At 36.4% G+C, this 18,730-nt stretch overlaps 1 protein-coding gene across 1 annotated transcript; it reads right to left on the bottom strand.

Annotated features, from left to right (window-relative positions):
- Positions 1-6,133: 6,133 nt before the first annotated feature.
- rfc4 (replication factor C (activator 1) 4) lies at positions 6,134-14,517 on the bottom strand. Its single transcript, XM_030133270.1, has 11 exons — positions 14,362-14,517; positions 12,860-13,002; positions 12,624-12,702; positions 12,099-12,178; positions 11,866-11,985; positions 11,634-11,777; positions 11,434-11,554; positions 9,350-9,475; positions 9,170-9,250; positions 8,966-9,079; positions 6,134-6,562 (listed from the first exon to the last, which is right to left on the bottom strand). The coding sequence occupies exons 2-11, from the start codon at positions 12,973-12,975 to the stop codon at positions 6,467-6,469; spliced, it is 1,077 nt and encodes a 358-aa protein (XP_029989130.1). The 5' UTR covers positions 12,976-13,002; positions 14,362-14,517; the 3' UTR covers positions 6,134-6,466.
- Between the last annotated feature and the right edge of the window lie 4,213 nt (positions 14,518-18,730).

Raw genomic sequence — 18,730 nt, 5'->3', positions numbered from 1 at the left:
TGCTGCGTTTGCAGACTGAAGTGGGAACAAACTGTTCTCCTATACATGTTGACCTGGATGTCCATAGAGTGTGGCCCTCTTCAGCCTCCTGAAGAAGAAGAGTTGCAGGAAAATCACTGCTGTGTCTACCAAACAACAGAGATGTGTCCATGTCATATCATATTATAGACCAGGGGAGGAAGCTGGTGGAGAAGGATGTGGACAGGGGTGTGAAGGGTGTGAAGGGTGTGAAGGGTGTGAAGGGTGGGGACTCCCTGAAGAAAGTCTCTTCTTCTTCTTCTTCTTCTTCTTCTTCTTCTTCTTCTTCTTCTTCTTCTTCATATTGTTGTTGTTATTATTATTATTATTATTATTATTATTATTATTATTATTATTATTATTATTATCATCATCATCATTATTATTATTATTATTATTATTATTATTATTATTATTATTATTATTATTATTATCATCATCATCATCATCATCATTATTATTATTATTATTATTATTATCATTATTATTATTATTATTATTATTATTATTATAAGTGGTGTGACAAGTGGTAGAACACTACTTCCTGCCTCAATCTGTGTGTTGCATTCAAGTGCACGAGGCAAGTGGGTGAAACTAGTGTACAACATACATGACAACAGCAGCAGTTAGAGGTTGAAACAAACCTCTGTCATCAGTCTTAGGTTTGCAGCGCCAAACGTATTATATTTGATACATGAGTTTTGAAGCCCTCTACATGATCAGTGTGATATTTTTTTCTTGAATAACCTGATGTATACAATTAGATACATGCAATACACAGATAATCCACCAGGGGGGAGGAATTCATTCACCAGAGGCCTTTCCAGTGACACTACAAGATTGTCATTCATGAGGAAGGAGTCAGAACTTTGCCAATTTTGAAAAGGAATTATCAATTTGTTAGACATGTTTGTGTTATATTATGTTTTTGTTTGCTCAAAAATAATAATATTTGAGCATTGAGACCCGATGTATCAAATGATGTAAAATTAAAACTCATAAATTGATCTTTGAAAAAATACTTTTTTGGGTTGTTCAGAAGGATCAATAAAGCCTCCAGTTTCAAAGAACTGGAATTTTCTGTCAATAATTTAATGATTCATGCTTTACAGGTTTAAAACTACAGCTGCTATTACTGACAGTATAACAATGGTAATAATATATAGTGTCGAATTGTCGCAGTATTTTGTTGCACCCCTTATTCTACCTAATGAAAAGATCAGGGACCAAGACTAAGGACAGAGTATGAGTGGTTTCAACCAGTGATATCTGTAGAAAAGGGTATACGCAGCTGTGTGAAAGAGATATTATTCCAACAATGTGTGTTTTTTAATATCTAGGCCAATAAAAAAAAACTTCGTCAAAAATGTAGAATAATTAAAACCATACAAACAAAAGATAAAATTGTGTTCATATAAAACCACTGCTTTTGCTCATTGTTTCCTTTCACTATTTAAGTTTTATCCGATAACACAGTCAATAAGAATATCATGATTAAGAAAAGCTAAAGTATGTTATAACTATATAACATAGTGTTGTACGTTGCAGTTTATCTTTCATCAAAATAAACCAAACAGTTGATCTTAAATTGACCATGTTACTTGTTTTTTTTTTTGCTATTGTCTGGCCATTAAAATGCTTGAACACATTCAGAATAAACTAAAGAAAAATCCAAATTTCTCCTTTAATATTTTTGTGTGCAGCGTCTTCTTCGTGTCATTCTGGACAACTAAGCATGATGGCCAAGTGTAATAAACTCATGAGCAACCCCTTTAGCCTAAAAGCAGGAAATACCCACAGTAAAAATACAGTTTATGAGAATAAGTCATTGTGGGTTTATCCACATAGGCCACCCCCAAAACCAAACTTTAACTACTCGTAAAAAGGTGAGGTTTATCCTTAGTGTATTTTGGTTTTTACAACAGCAAAAACTCCAAGAATAAATACTAAACACTCAGTTTGGCATCCAATACCTGAGGTTAACTTCACAAACATAAAAAGCATCATTCCAGAACCTAGAGAACAAATTAAGCCGATGTGTCCTATGAAATAAACCTGTAGTGTCACAGCTTCAAACACACAAATGAACGAGCGGTGACAGACACAACGAATACTCAGACTATTATAACACAGTATCTGTCTCTAAATTAGTCGATATTAGACTAAAATTGTTAAATGTTCCTTTTACTTGCAGGGACTAACAAACTAACAGACTTCTGCATGTATCTTAATTTTACTTTTTGTTTTTTTATCTATCGGGACCATCAGTATCTTGTTTGTTTGCTTGTTAGTTTTTATTTCAAATGTCAACATTTAAAACCAAATACAAGGAAAAAACAATATATAAAAAAGAAAAAAAACATATTTGAAAAGGAGCGGGATGAAGTTCAACAAATTAGTACATGTCCTTCGATGCATTACACTGGTTTTAAGTTTTTTGAGCTGATTTAGGATAATTTTGGTGTGCTGAATCCAAAAATCACATTAATTTTGCTCAATCAGGTCAACTTTCTGAACTATGCTACATATTGGCTTTTTAACATTTTTGCTTACATTTATGGGCATTTTCTCATCATATGATACAAAATTCTTTCATATTTCTTGCAATAAACGAATTCTGAAGATTTTACTTTTGCCAATTTATGATTAATGTTTTTTTTTAATATTACAGGTGAATGAAATGGCTTCGACTAGAAGATCTTGCAAAAATAAGCCTGACGTATTCTGCTACATCTGCGGTGAATACACCATTGTACCTAACAGGAATCAAGTGATCAAATGATTTTTTTTCTCTTAAAACCTATTTTGGGTGAGAACTATATAAAAAATCAACTGATAAAGTCACAAAAATGTATCAATTTTGTGAGAAGATCAAATTTTTCAAAATCAAATTAGCAAAAAAACCTGACCTGATTGAGAAAAACAGATGTCATTTTTGGATTTAGCGGTGCAAAATGGTCCTAATTCAGTTGAAAAAACCTAGACAACTTGCAAAAAACATTTTTTGTAACCCAGTGTTACCATTAAGTCTGTATAACATAAGTTTATAATACTTTTAGGAGTGTCAACCATGCAGGATGAATTTTTAAGGTAGAAAAATTACATTGAACATATTAATAGCCAGTGGTGTCAAAATCATTTTACATCCTGGGCTACATACAGAACAATTTGTCTTAAATGCATCAGACTAGTAAAATAGTAGTACAAACATAACATGCTGCACACTTTTAATCCCCCTCGGCCAAATATAGTGTAAGATTCTGTTGAAAGTTACTGCCCTATAATTTAGATTAGATTGTCTTTGTGTAAAACTTATTACATACATACTTATATTTGAAAGTGCTCAGTAACTGCACAAGGCACCAGGCGATTTGACCTTGAAAAAGTAGGTCAAGGTCACTTATTTTCAATAGGCTTCTGCTCCATGCCAAGATACATTTGCAGTATAAATTTGGTGCAGATATCTCAATGCATTCTCCAGATAATGTGATTATGTCGTTGAATGGACAGACAAAACGATTACAATACCCCTCGGGCCAGATGTTGGCGGAAGGGTAATAAAAACAGATAAATAATGACAACTCCATGTTTTTTTAGTGTTGTTTTAGTGTGAAAATAGTTAAATTATATGAAAATGTTTACATTTACAAACTATATTTTCACACAAAAAAAGTGAATAATCAAAACAACCTGAAATTTCTTAAGAAAAATAGATGTATTTGTACAATATTCTGCCTGTTACTACATGTTTTGTGCCTTTGTAAATGAGAAGCTGAGGCATAATATTGTAGAAATTGCACTTTTACTCTTTTGTACTAAAATAAACACTATTTGTTATTACTTATACATTTATTATGCTCATTTTACTGTGACCCCTAAACTAAAATGAGTTTGACACCCCTGCTTTAGATGTTGCCATTAAATTTTTTTTTGTACTTTATAGTTACGGGGGGGTATGAGCAAAATTTACAATATTTTGAGGCAGGGATTGAAAGACAGTGTATGACCAATTAGTTTATTGAAAGTCATGAGAATTTATTTGCCACAAGAAAATTGACATAATAGAAAATGTTTTTATTCTATGTGTCCTCCTTTCTCAATAACTGCCTTCACACACTTCCTGAAACTTGCGCAAGTGTTCCTCAAATATTCGGGTGACAACTTCTCCCATTCTTCTTTAATAGTATCTTCCAGACTTTCTCGTAATAGTTTTGCTCATAGTCATTCTCTTCTTTACATTATAAACAGTCTTTATGGACACTCCAACTATTTTTGAAATCTCCTTTGGTGTGACGAGTGCATTCAGCAAATCACACACTCTTTGACGTTTGCTTTCCTGATTACTCATATGGGCAAAAGTTTCTGAAAAGGTATGGATAATAGTGTTAGGTATGATTATGACATCAATATATGTTTGGTTTCAAAACAATTGACGTAGTGCCTGCTGAGAAAAAAACAACTAAATGTTCATTGTAAATTCTGCTTCCCCACCCTGTACAATATATTATTCACAGTACTTCAAAGTACTGCAGTTATTTTTAAAAAGCTGAAGCATATGTAGTATTTCCACAGTAAGGTCTCACCAGTTGCTTTGACTTACACTTTTCTGGGCAGAAATACAGTATATTTTTTACAGTACTTATTTGTTCTCTATGAAGCATCCAGGCCCCTCTGGTCATCTGGGACAGGTCTGTGGTGTGTCCTCAGAACCAGAACCAATCAAACTGAAACAACATTCAGTTATTATGCTCCTCACTTTTGGAACAAACTGCCGGTTCACTTAAATTAGGACTGAAAATGCTATTGTTCACTGCAGCTTGTTCATAAATTCTTCATCCATTTTTTCTTAATGCACTTTTATTCATCTAATATCTTGCTCTGTTGATGAGTTAGATTTTTTTTTTAAATATCTTTTATTATTTTGGTATTGACTCATTCCTTTTAAATCTATTTTGTCTGCATTCTATGGTATTACTGTAATTGTCCTTGACTTAACTGTATTTCCATGCCTTTGTAAAGCACTTTAAATTGCCTTGTGTATGAATAATGCTATAAAATACTTGCCTTTTTCTTTTTGCTGTGATGATGTACATAAATTCACCTGATGTAACATAAGAAATTAAAGGGTGTGTGAAAAAACCTCCAAAAACCAAGACAGATGTATCCAAAACTTCCTGTTCACAGCAGAAAGAGCAGCAGTGTTTGCACAAAGTCATTCTGATGTTAAAATGTTAAGTGTTGTTTGAAAAGGTACCTGTCCTACTGTTAGTTTATGAGATCTGTCTTGGTGTTCTGGGTTTACTCCGGGCCACACGACTCCAGCGTTGTCCAAACAGTGTGCACACACATCAGAGCTGCACTAGGAGATATAATCCTTCATTACCATAGAGATGTACTGCAGATCTGTACATTACTTGGCCTTAATCCCATACACACTGTACTGTTGAAGGACAGCACTAATACTGTCCTAATAGTATATACCAGGACTGTCAAACATATGGCCTGGAAAGACATTATCACAAATTTTTCTAAGCATAAATTTAAATGCTATATTTTCCAGCTCCAGATGCCTGTGACTAAATGTGTCATGCCTCTGTAGATCCACTGTGATCTGTAAAATGTAATGCAATGTAATGTGTGAATGATAAGCAGAAACATAATAGTGTTACAAAGTTTGATTTTTCAGGTAATTCCCATTTCTTGTGAAAGGACAGTTTGATAATATATAGATTTTCATAACATAATTTTACTTTTTTGCATTAAAACAAATCAACATTTGGAGTTGTCATTATTTATAGGTTGTTATGCTATTTTTTTACTAGTCAGTCCCCCTTGAGATCAAACTGGGCTATGGTCCCTGAACTAAAATGAATTTGACATCCATGGTATATACAGTACAGTATGTTCTTTATAAACTACAGACTATATACAAACACATAATAATGTAATTAAATTAGAAATGTCAGGTAAGATTGTAATGCATAGTGCAAGCTCATGGAAAACCAAATTTATGTTTTTGTTCAGCTGAAGTGATAATTTGTTGCCTTTTTAATAAACATGGAGATAAAAAACAACCTTTGAATAAACTTACGACAAATTCTGAAAAAAAACAAACCCTTTCATTTAGTACAAAAGAACATTTATTAGCACCCTAAATACATTGAATTTACAAAGATAAGTTGGAAACCATGAAGGAAGAGGAAAAACTGTGACATCTGGGTGCGTCTACATTCCCAGACGAATGCAGGGCTTTGTTGACATGTTGTTGGGTTTCTACATGAAGTGCTCATCTGTTGTTCCTGGTAGAAGACAGTGATAGCTCTTGTGTTCGACCACAGTGTGCTCAGTGTGAACTAGCTGAGCTCAACATGACTGCAGTGTTTGTCTGAGCTCTTGGTCCCTCTGGAGGCTGGCGGTAGCACTCGCACTGTGCAGCTGTGCGGCGGTTTCAGTTGTTTTGCGACGCCTGCTGCATGATGACTGAACACAGACTCAACATCTGCAGGTACTCATCTGCGCCGTCTGTCAGGCACTTATCCACCACCTGAAACACAAAGAACAAACACAGTGAGGATTTCCACAACACTGTCCTCCTTGTACTCGTCTCCATAGTCTGCTCTCTGCAGTAACATGCTGGTGAATCCTGTATAAACAGCTCATGACCACTAGAAGGCACCGTTAGTCACATACAGTCACTGACAAAATGATTAGACCACCCCTGTTTACTTCAGTTTCTTGTTCATTTTGATGTCTGGTACAACTAAAGGTACATTTGTTTGGACAAATATAATGATAACAACAAAAATAGCTCATAAGAGTTTAATTTAAGACCTAATATTTAGCCATTTTCCATGGTTTTCTTGATAATAACCAAAATCACTTCAGTTCTTACATCAGTAGCTATGGCATTGTACTGACAAAAACAGTGATTTTGGGCATTCCATGTTTTCTTTTCTGTCTGTTTTAGTCACATGATACACACAGGAGTTAGTACTTGATTGCATAACCAATGTTTTTGATTACTTTTGATAGTCTAATAATTTTTTCCATAACTGTACATACATACATACAAGGTAGAGAAATCCCAACCAAACTAGGAATGACTTCACGTTCCATCTCTTATTGTTGTTAGCTGTTAACAATCAAAAGAACATAAATGTAGCTGACAAATGCCAATTAGTAAACTACTTTAATTTGTTCCTGTTATTTTACATGGTCCCACAAAAATTAAAAAAAAAAATCTTTACCCGCCAGCTCTCAGTATTTCATACCAGTAAATATATCGCCCAATGTTTTAGAAATGCGCTATTATGAGGTTCTAAGTCTATGACAAGAAATGTTCTTTCACATACAATAGTATTATTACTTTAGTTTTAATGTACAGGGTGACCCAAAAAAAAACAGGAATTTTTGAAGTGTGTATTGGCAGAGATGAGCAAGTGGCAGCACTGCGAGACAGTGACCTTGAACAAGTAAACACACCCCCATTTTAGTAACCATTGGCGGTTGTGCGAGAATTGTTCGGTAACCGTGTGATCTCAAGATTCAGTAACGTTCCCTGGCCCCCTAGATCACCAGATTTGTCCGTTTGTGATTTTTTCTTGTGGGGCTATCTCAAGAGTAAAGTGTACACGACTCGACCAAGAACTCTGGATGAGTTAAAGCAGAGAATTCAGGATGAAATTCACAGTATCCCAGCTGAGATGTTGCAGCGGTCAATGAGGAATCTCAACAGCAGATTTCAAGAATGCATTCGTACAGGAGGACGCCATCTACAGGAAGTAATTTTAAAAAAATGAAAATTCCATCATTGTTTCTTAAATGCCATGTTTTAAGGTTTCAATTACTATGAAGAAAATATTTTTCTTCCATCACTCTTGGTTTTATTGGATTGTTAAAAAGTTCCCGTTTTTTTGTGTCACCCTGTATCTGAGAGGAATTATTGATCATTTTCATTTTGCATCATAAAAAGCATTTCAACCAAAATGGTTGATGCAAAACACATACAGAAGACAATTGTTGTACCTACAGGTGCACATCACATATCTCATGTATATCATAACATAAATATAACAAGGCAAGAATTAGGCAACAAAAACATCACCTGTAGTCTGGGATTTTATGATTTGTTGCTTGTTTTGTGTACATAATATTTCAATTATTAAACAGTGTGTTATTCTTTTTAAGAACACTATCTTTTTTGTGAAGCTGCTCCAAAAACATTTTCACAAAAACCACTGTTATCATCACCCTCTTCCTGCACAGGCATCTATAAAGACCTGAAAGCTCAACGCAATTTTTATTTACAAATTCTAGTATTCAATACCATTTAAAGGCATATACTAGATACAGAAAATCAACAGAAGAAAAAAAATCTTTAATTGTGGTTATTTGTATGACAACTAGTCAGCAGCTAATATTTAAATATAGCTGACAGAAATGCCCATTAGCGGAACAGATTAATTGGAAACTGAACGCTGAATGTTTTTGGTGAGTGATATACTTTCCTTTCTGATATATATATATATATATATATATATATATATATATATATATATATCTTTATTAGTCCTTCAAACAACAGAGGTCAGAGCGATAATACATTGTCACAGAAACCAAAATTAAATCCAAGCACCCTTTTAGTGCTTTTCTGTCAGTAGAAACCACAATGTGGACATGGGGTCTTAGACTTAACTATAGAGACTTATTTTTTGGCAAAGAAAATGTTAAAAATAGAATTGGATTCTGACTGCCCATATACATTACACACACTAGCATTTTGCTTCTTGTATTGACAAAATGACATACTTTATTCCTTTTCAACAGATCTTTCTACAATTTTCAGTTCATATCAATTGCACTGTCCATCAGCAGTCTTACTTCAATTACAGCCATATTATGTAACTTTATGTTCATCCTCTAACTGGAAGCACTGGATCAGACTTACCGCCATCTTCTCTGTGATGGCGGACTTCTGCTTGTCACTCAGGTCCTGTTCTATGATGGCTTCATGAAGCTGACTCAGGATCTGTGTGGCTGCGTAACCCTCATCCACCACATTCTGACACAGGACACATTCAGAATGAGACAACAGGACTCATATTTCTTCATAATAATCCGAGCATCTCTTTAATGATGACCTAGCCGATACCTTAACTGCAACCTCCAGTTTCTCAAACGTCCCTCTGAAGCAGATGTTCAGCAGGTTGTCGATCACTTTAGGAGGGACGACCTGCAAGACAGAGCACAGCAAAAGTATAACATGTCAAATAGTAATTGACGGCTGGACTCTAAAATACACACTGTCCATCATAATTCGTCCCAGTCTCACCCCTGCTATTTCGATGATGGCGTGCTCTGTGATCTCCTTGTCAACGTTAAGGCGTGCGGCACTTTGCAGGAATGTGATGGCTTTCCGTAGGTCACCTTCAGACACTCTCACCAACGCTGTTATACCCTGCAACAACAAAGTCAGCACATAGTTATTGAAGAGGACAAGTTGTGAAAGCAGTCGCACAGAACTGACAAGTGGACCGAGTCACGAACGAGGAGAGCAGCATCAGGAACATACAAACCATCTGTGCACATCTAATGCCATTATCAGGTCTATTTATTAGTTGACTTCTTTGGTAATTCTATTTTTGATTACCAAGTTATTTGCTCTGGGAGCTGATGGTTATGTCAAGCTGACAGCAGCCTGATATCTAGCTCTACAGTAGATATAAAAAGTCTACACACCCCTGTTCAAATGCCAGATTTTTGTGATGTAAAATAATGCCATCTCAAGTATTTGCAAGAAATTGTTGCATCTCCTTCAACGTTACTGTCAGCGTCTTGACAGCCTCCCTGACCAGTTTTCCTCTCATCTTTTCATCAGTTTTGGAGGCATGTCCAGTTCTCAGTAATGTCACTGTTGTGCTATATTATTAGACCATCAAACGTCATCAAAAATAATGGTTATGCAATCAAGTACCAACTCCTGTGTGTATGTAACTAAAACAGACAGAAAGGAAAACATGGAATGCCTAAAAGCACTGTCTGTCAGTACAATGCCATAGCTATTGATGTAAGAACTTAAGTGATTTTGGTTATTACCAAGAAAACATGGAAAATGGATAGATATCAGCTCTTAAATTAAACTCTTATGAGCTATTTTTGTTGTTATCATTATATTTGTCCAAACAAATGTACCTTGCAGTTGTAGCAGGCATTACAATTAACAAGAAATTGAAGAAAACAAGGGTGGTCTAATAATTTTTTCTGTGACTGTATTTTCTCCACTTGATGTTGACTTTTTTCACTGTGTTCCATGGTATATTTAATGCCTTGGAAATTCTTTTGTACCCTTCTCCTGACTGACACCTTTGAACAATGAGACCCCACTGATGCTTTGGAAGTTCTCTGTGGACCATGGCTTGTACTGTAAGATGTGACAACAAAAATGTCGGGAAAAGCCTACTAGAACAGTCTAACTTTATTTGGGGTTAATCAGAGGCACTTAAAATGGTGGCAGGTGTGTGCTGACTACCATTTAACATGAGTTAAAATGCGACTGGTTAATTGTGAACACAGCCACATCCCCGATTATAAGAGGGTGTGCACACTTGTGCAACCACATTACCTCAGTTGTTTATTTTTTTACTTCCCCTCCCTAAAAGATTTCAATTCTTTTTTCAATTCAGTTGTGGAGGTTATAGGTTACATTAATGGTGGAAAAAGTTTTGAAATTATCTATTTTGGTCTAATTTTTTTATATCACAAAAACCTAGCATTTTAACAAGGGTGTGTAGACTTTTTTTTTTTAAATCCACAGTATGTCTATCATTATCCAAAATGAGAGGATATTCAGTTCCTCCTGGGATGTTTTTCAGCAGCATGGGACAGGGTTTGTCTCACTGGTGATCTGGATGAAGTTTTAAGTTGTTATGTTCAGTAATGCCACTATTAAATCAAAAACAAATTCTCAGTATAATTGTAATCATACTCAAACAGGTTTTGTACGAATGAACATAGATTTTCCCAGAATATTAAAGCACCAGTGTTAATGGACATATTGAATAAAATTTAAAACCTTTTACTGCATACTCTTTACCTTTTAGAGCTACTCTTAATATTTTTAATGACCGTCCTGTATGCACTGACACCATTCATGTAAAATCACTGGACATCACCTCAAAACCTAAAAGCCTATCATAAATGATTGATGGTTATTACTACATTCATTTAGTATTAACTTATCCTGTTATACTCTGGCAGCCTTCAAAATGCTAATAACCCCTGGAATGTACTTGTTTCTGATATTAGTTAAAGCTGGATAATCAAACTCCCCTGTGAGCCACAGTGCACATGCACTTCCAGTTTCTTACTGATTTTGTTCAACGTTACATCAGCAGTTTCTGAATGTCATGTGTTTACCTCTTTAGTGTACTTGAGGTTCTCCTTCTCACAAATGTCCAGCAGACGCTCTTCCTGGATTTGATTGGCAAGAGGTTTAAATCGAAATTTGGAACATCTGGATGTGAGAGGCTCGATGATCCTGAAATGACAGACACATGCAGTGGTCAGATCAGCGACACACAACTTGTGTTTGTGCGATGAGGGGTGTGTCAGCTGACCTGCTGATGTAGTTACAGATGAGGCAAAAGCGGGTGGTGCGTGACTCCTTCTCCATGGTGCGTCTGAGAGCAGCCTGAGCGGGAGCCGTCATAGAGTCAGCCTCATCCAGGATGATGATCTTAAAAGGAGGACATGGCTTCCCGCTGCACAACAACACAACAGTGACCGACTAGCAGAAGACAGAGCTGACATAAATAAATACAGACAACAGTGTGCTGTGTGTTCACTCACTCTGGACGAGTTCCAGCCACTGTTAGCTGAGCAAAGTTCTTGACCTTCTCTCTGACCACCTGGATGCCTCGCTCATCAGAGGCATTGAGCTCCAGCACCCTCTGTCTGTACAACTCGGGACTGACACACAAACATGCAGAAAGAACATGATTCACCCAATTATCATACAGCTTTAGAGCAGCACAGCATAAGTGTGTGCCTTTCTTATCCATAATCCTAAAGTCTTTACTCACCCAAACAGTTCTCTGGCAGCAGCTAAGATAGTTGATGTCTTTCCTGTTCCAGGAGGACCATAGAAGAGCAGGTTGGGCAGCTGCAAAGAAAAGCATGAATGTGACACTTTAAATAATTTATAAATGTCTTTGTAGAATTAAATAAGACTGTCCCCTAATAGTAGACCAAATGTTTGCAGATGAGAAAAGCCTTATTTGACCAAGTTTCAAATGGTCAATTGGTTGCAGGTTCAGTCTTGCATTGCCAGACCTTTATTAACATATCTACCCTTCTTACTGAATCAAACAGTTCACTTTAGATGCTGCCTATCAGTTATTTTCTAATTCACACCAATAATTTTTCTTTTTAAATCTTACATGTGCTAGCTGTGATTAATATACACTCATGCTTACTTCAGATTTGTGTAAGGACCATTCAGCACTGCACTTGTATTATACTAAGAAAACTTCAATAAAAAGATCTTGATTAAAGAAAAAAAAAAAAAATCTTACATGTAACAGTTACCATGAGAACTTGATACTCACATCCGCTCCTTCCAGAGACTTCTTCAACACTGCCACCACCTCCTCCTGGAAGGCCACTTCATCCACACATTTTGGTCTGCTGTGAGTTACAGAAACAGTATGTCAGTTCTAGGGATGTTTTTGCATTTGATGACAGATGATTCCTCATCAGTACAGATGAATTAATATCTGCTGTACAGGAGATTCGTATGCACTCAGCATCTTTTCATTACACAGAGCTTTATCCTCATACTTACTATTTCTCTACCCAGGGTACAGCCTTCGCTTTCTTCTCTGTGCTAGGCCCTGCTGTTGCTTTGTCTTTCTGGGGTTTGGTGCTCTGGGCAGTTGCTCCTTTCAAAAAGGCCTGCATGGCTCCTCCTGCTTCAGCTCACAACAGCTGAAACACAGCAGCAACATTAGCTGAAAATATTCAGACAATAAACCTGGAGACGAATTATTAGAGGGTTGTCACACATATGCACTAAGCAGTTATTCAGAGGAGCTAAGCTTCCACTGTGGGCAAAACAATATAATGTAAACAAGTATGGAATTACATAAGGCATAGTTGCGGTTATGTGTCCCTCTTAAAATGAATAGATAATTTTAAAATCTTCTTAAATTAGCTGACAATGCATTGATGCAAAGCTGAAAACATTATAGTTTTACTAACTAATGAAATGCACACTTTTTACAGATACATGGATATGTGGAAAACAAACACCATAATCTTGAATGAAATCTTGGAACTTACATCATAAGCACAGTAAAGAATATATTCTCTAAAGAAACTGTTGTTGTTTGATGATGACAACAATATACAGTAATTCCAATGCTTTATGTTGCTTTCATTTAATAATTTTAAGTGTTTGTCCTTTTCAGGCCTAGAAAAAGAATGATTCAAAAATGCTAACAGCAGCCGGTAACATGTTATGAAACACGTTTACAGGGTCAGAACTAGAAATAAAGCTTACAATGATGTGGGTGGCACATAGCCTCTCCTCCTGAAACAATGCCATCAAGGAGAAAATACTATCCCTATGCATTAACTGAAATCAAATCAACAGTTTGTAAACACCTGATGGATGTAGGATGCCTGTCTGGTCTTCTCAAGTTTATCTATGGAGACGTATATATGAACTAATGAAATGACTTGTGACTACTGTGTCAAAGAATGTTTTTGTATGATGTGACGTCTTAATGACATGTCTTGTAATTTTGTGGTAAAACCAATTTGTAACCGAGGGAAGAGCCTCCATTTGTGTAAAAATCTATCTTTATGATGCCGAATTACTTGTAATGGAGTATTTTCAGTTTATTGACAGTTTACTAAGGAATACGACTTCACCACTGAAAGTGTGAATTGACTGCAGCAACAAAACTGTTATAAACTAATGGTGATGTAGTTAGTAATTTATACACGCTTTACTGTCACTTCGTAGCAAAAGCTCATTAATAAGATTTGTAAAAGTCTACGTCTTAAAACTATGCTTTTTTACTTGATGCAGTCCATTCCTGAGTTAGTTCAATATTAGAACCGTTACAATAACATTAACTTCCGTTACCTTGAATAAACAGAATGACAATGTCATATGTAGCTTAATTTTCCACGTAACGAAAAACATTTTTCGAGTTACAAATGACAGACGCTAGCTCAGCAGCATGCATCCCAGCCGCATTGGCCTGTTTACAGTTAGCTAGCTAACATTATTAGCCGTATGTTAACCGTTCATTCTGCTAAAACATGAATCCTACTCACCTTATATGACAATCGTTAACAGAGCGAACTCCGATACAAATGTCTCACAAACTGAATCTCTATAAAGCAGAGGCCTAAGTCAGTTGTTATAGTTAGACTTAGTCGGCTAAGAGCTGTTCAGACTATTGCTACTAACAGCAGTTTAGCCGATCTACTTTCCCGCTCTGGCGACGAACGTACTTCCGGTAAGTACATTGTTTAGCATCCAATCAGAAGCCGCTGATGTTGCAGGCGGTTCCTCCCCGTCTTACGTACGACGTCAGCTTTGTATGGGCTGCTCCTGCTCCAGTTCATTTCTGTATTCTGTAATACTGGCCCAAAAACACTGTATTTAAAGGTGATGTATTAGATTCATTATGTGGCTTTAGAATACAGTTAAAAAGCGGAAAGTATGTATTTTATCATGGGCAAAAATGACAACAAGAGACAATAATGGTTGTATTTTAAATATTCATTTTCAGTTAGGCAATATATGAATGCAGAAATCAGAATGTGATGGAACTACTACCACTACTATTTTTAAGCAGTTCTCATTTTTGTATATATTGTTTACCCTCAATTTGATTATTGACTGAAAAATGATAAAGGAATACATAGTTTCTTCTTGTTCATCATATAACTTTTTATGTATCCCCCCCCCCAATTATTCATTCATATTCACTCTCCCATTCATGATGTGCACAAGTGACTGAGATTTTAGATTGTAGGTCTTCTTCTTCTTCTTTTTATCTTATCTTTTGGAGTATACATCTTCATTTCTCTATTTGTCGGCAAAAATTGACAGGTGGCAAATTGTTTCTCTTGTGTGATATGCAAAGACCTTGCTCTTAAAACGTGAGGAGTTTAACGTACGGATATTTGTGTTAAAATATAGGAATAAAAGTGCTCAAGTAAAAAAGAGATACTTTCATAAGAACTGTAATGAAGTATTCATGTTTTTGTTACTCAGATAAGTCTATAATGTATGGAGTCATGTGAACTCAGCGGTTCTGTAATGGATGAAGTGATGCAGACAGGATTATTTAGTGCATCGTGTGCCAGCTGCATTGCCATTGATGCCGCATGTGTGAGCCTGCAGTAGGGCTGTAATTGGCTGGCAACATGCAGATAAGTGAGTGTCAGAGCTAAGGCTGAGCGCAGATGTCTGGGGCTAATGGTGGTCTCCCAGGCAATCTCCGTAGTCCCAGGGGCCTCAGGCTCATGGAGAGATGCTAATGCCCATTCCTGCCATTGTTTGCTTTGATCAAAACATGGAGCAGGATCTGGATCTGGTCACTGGTGGAGACAGTCACTGCATGAATGATGAGCGGCTGGAAGAGGATATTGATCTGTTTTGTTTGAGACTTCATGATGTGGTGATGGTGAAATGAGACACATAACGGAGATGTTGTTCTGTAATTGTTTTTATCAGAGTTAAAGGTGTACAAGTTTAGAGGCATTAAGGTTTCAACCCAGAAATCTTTTTTTCCCTGATAATTGCAGCATTTTTTGTTATTTCAGTGCAAAATAAAAAAAAATATGGTGTGATTAACTGTTTTCTAGAGAGGTTCTGCTCAGGGTTATTTTCTTTATTTTTGTTCATCGGTTGATGTTTTGGTAATTTCATTAATTTAACTTACTTGAATACTTTGCTCTAATGTTCAGTGTGTATGTCTTAGTGTTAATTTTGTTAATTTAGTGCTTCTCCTGGTTTATTTTCTTAGGCTTATAGTCTATGGTAGATTTACTGGTTTGTGTGTATTTCATTGCTTTAATGCTTATTTTGTTTTTTAGTGTGTGGGTTGTTTACATTGGTTTCTTTGATTTTGTACTAATTTTGTATTTCTTTTGTTGGGCTATGGGGTGTCTATTTGTTTTTCTATGCATTATATTAATTTTCTTAATTGTTCACTTAGTGCTCATCTCATTTATTTTCATTTAATTAAGAGGTTGTTTGACTTTGTTGATTTAATATTTACTTTATTCATTTTTGCATCCAGAGTTCTTGTTCAACTTTATACTCGTACATTTAGCAGCCGGAGAAAATTCGAAATAGAGTGGCTAGAAATCGGTCTTCTGCTTTAGGACCCTTGAATCTATGTTTTATATAAACATAGGTTCATTCATTCATTCATTTTCTGAACCCGCTTTATCCTCACTAGGGTCACGGGGGTCACTTGGAGCCTATCCCAGCTACATAGGTTATTGATCTAATTGTCAGGGGCTTTAATGTATGATCACAATTACAAACAAATAGATCCAGGAACATTTTATCTATCTATCTATCTATCTATCTATCTATCTATCTAGCTATCTAGCTATCTAGCTATCTATCTATCTATCTATCTATCTATCTATCTATCTATCTATCTATCTATATTTATTTATTTATTTATTTATTTATTTATTTATTTATTTATTTACTCTTCTTTTAAATAAAAACAAACAAATAAATGACCTATCCATTCATGGCTGTATAGGTACAGATGTCCAGACCTGCTGCCACCTCTACTTAAAATAATAAAGATATTATTTCATAATTTCTTGATTCTATTTAATGTGTCATTCCAGCTGTTTTTAGTCCAGTAAAACAGCAAACATGTCAGTTTGATGGTGTTTTCCATCCACTCCAGTCCACAGCTCCAGGCACCAGGATTTCCCTATTGGGCAAACCTATTAACCCCCCCCCCCTCTCTCCCTCTCTCCCTCCCTCCCTCCCTCCCTCCCTCCCCCTGCCATTCTCTCCCTCCGCCCTGCAGGCAGGTATAGCAGCCCTCTGATTCGTTTTCCCTCTCCGTGACTCAGCTTCTTTATTAGAGCAAACAGCATCAGCTATCAAAGCGGCAGCAGCAGAGCTTCCCTCCCTGCCTGAGCCTGAGGAGTGTCTCTCTTACATAGGTGGACACATACACAGAGGAAACACACATTTATTTAATGTATTTAACAGAAAACAAGCCCATACTTTTTTCAGCACATCTTATGGAATACCTCTTTTTGCTGCTTTTTATGAGGACTATTTTTTGTTGTTGTTGTTTGGATATTGCTTCCTGTATCCTGAAGAGGACTGGGTGACTGATGTTGTGTTTACTGACTGATTTAATCACTGATTCATCACTTTCCTTAAGGATTGGCTTGTCTCTTCAGCTGTTTTTCACTTTTATGTCTTCTTTGCTGACTGCCAAACTAATTCTCCTCTTTGTTCTGTGACTAAATTCTCTGTTACTCTGGTCGACTGAGTAACAAATGGATTTAATGATTAGAAATTCCACTTGCATTTATTTTACTAATTGGCTGTCTGGGTGACTTTTGTTCATCCCTGTCTGATTGTTTTATTCCCAGACTGTCTGGGAGTGGCTTTGTTATTATCATCCACATGCTTTGGTATTGTTTTGTGATGATCAGTAGAGGAGAAGCTGGATTTACAAAATAAAATAAAAGAAAGAAAGAATAGAAACAGACAGAAGCAGAGTGGAAAAAAGACAGGACTCCTTTCCAAGACTAGAGAATTGGATAGTCGATTAGGAAGCGAAGGAAGGGAAGAAAGAGGTGACGAGAGGAGGCGTGGCAGTGGAAGAGAGAGAGAGAGAGAGAGAGAGAGAGAGAGAGAGAGAGACGAGCGAGTGAAGGAGAGGCGAGTGGATGCGACCCACACCCTGAGATGCTGTGCTGGCTGAGAGAAGACGAGATGTCGGTCCAGGAGCTGCTACAGAGGGTGCAGTGTGTCATCACACATGTCGGTAAGTGAAGATTTTTCCTCATTTTCCCTTTGTCTCTTCATGATTTTATACCATAGATTCATATCACTCAAAGAAGAAGACAAGGAGGTTTTGCTATAAATGTACATTGGGATCAAATCTGTCCTTGATGCAGGTGTGTATGATGGTTGGTGTGTTGTGTTTTTATCACAAGGAGTCTGAAATGGTTGGAAAATGTGGGGAAAAAGGAAATAGAACAGATGAAAAGGGAAGCAGGGAACCTCCATGCTGCTTCTTCAGTGAGGAGTGAGGAGAAGGATGCTCTGCACATGGGCAGAAGAGAAAGTGTGTCATCAGGGGAGTCATTGAGTTTAAGGGATGCTGCTTTTTTTTGGTGCTTTTCAGCATGTTTGCAGGATGCTGCTTTTTTTTGGTGCTTTTTAGCATGTTTGCAGGAGAGGTGTAAATCTTCACCAGCATTACAGTTCAATTCAAGTACATTTCACCAATCACTAATTCAAATACACAGTGATTATTGATGCATCTCGCTGCACTGCATCCTCCATTGTCAGTATGTCCTACAACTGAGCGACCAGAAAAGGACACTTCCCAACTTGAAAAAAAAAAAAAAAAAAATGTTGTATGAAAGCTATGGTTAAAGCACTGGTTTTGTTATGGTTAGGAAAAGGTCATGG

The sequence above is a fragment of the Sphaeramia orbicularis genome, chromosome 4 (assembly GCF_902148855.1).
Source record: "Sphaeramia orbicularis chromosome 4, fSphaOr1.1, whole genome shotgun sequence".
NCBI classification, from domain to species: Eukaryota; Metazoa; Chordata; class Actinopteri; order Kurtiformes; family Apogonidae; genus Sphaeramia; species Sphaeramia orbicularis.
Note: the sequence above shows the minus strand (reverse complement) of the source record. Positions and strands in the feature narration are given on the sequence as shown.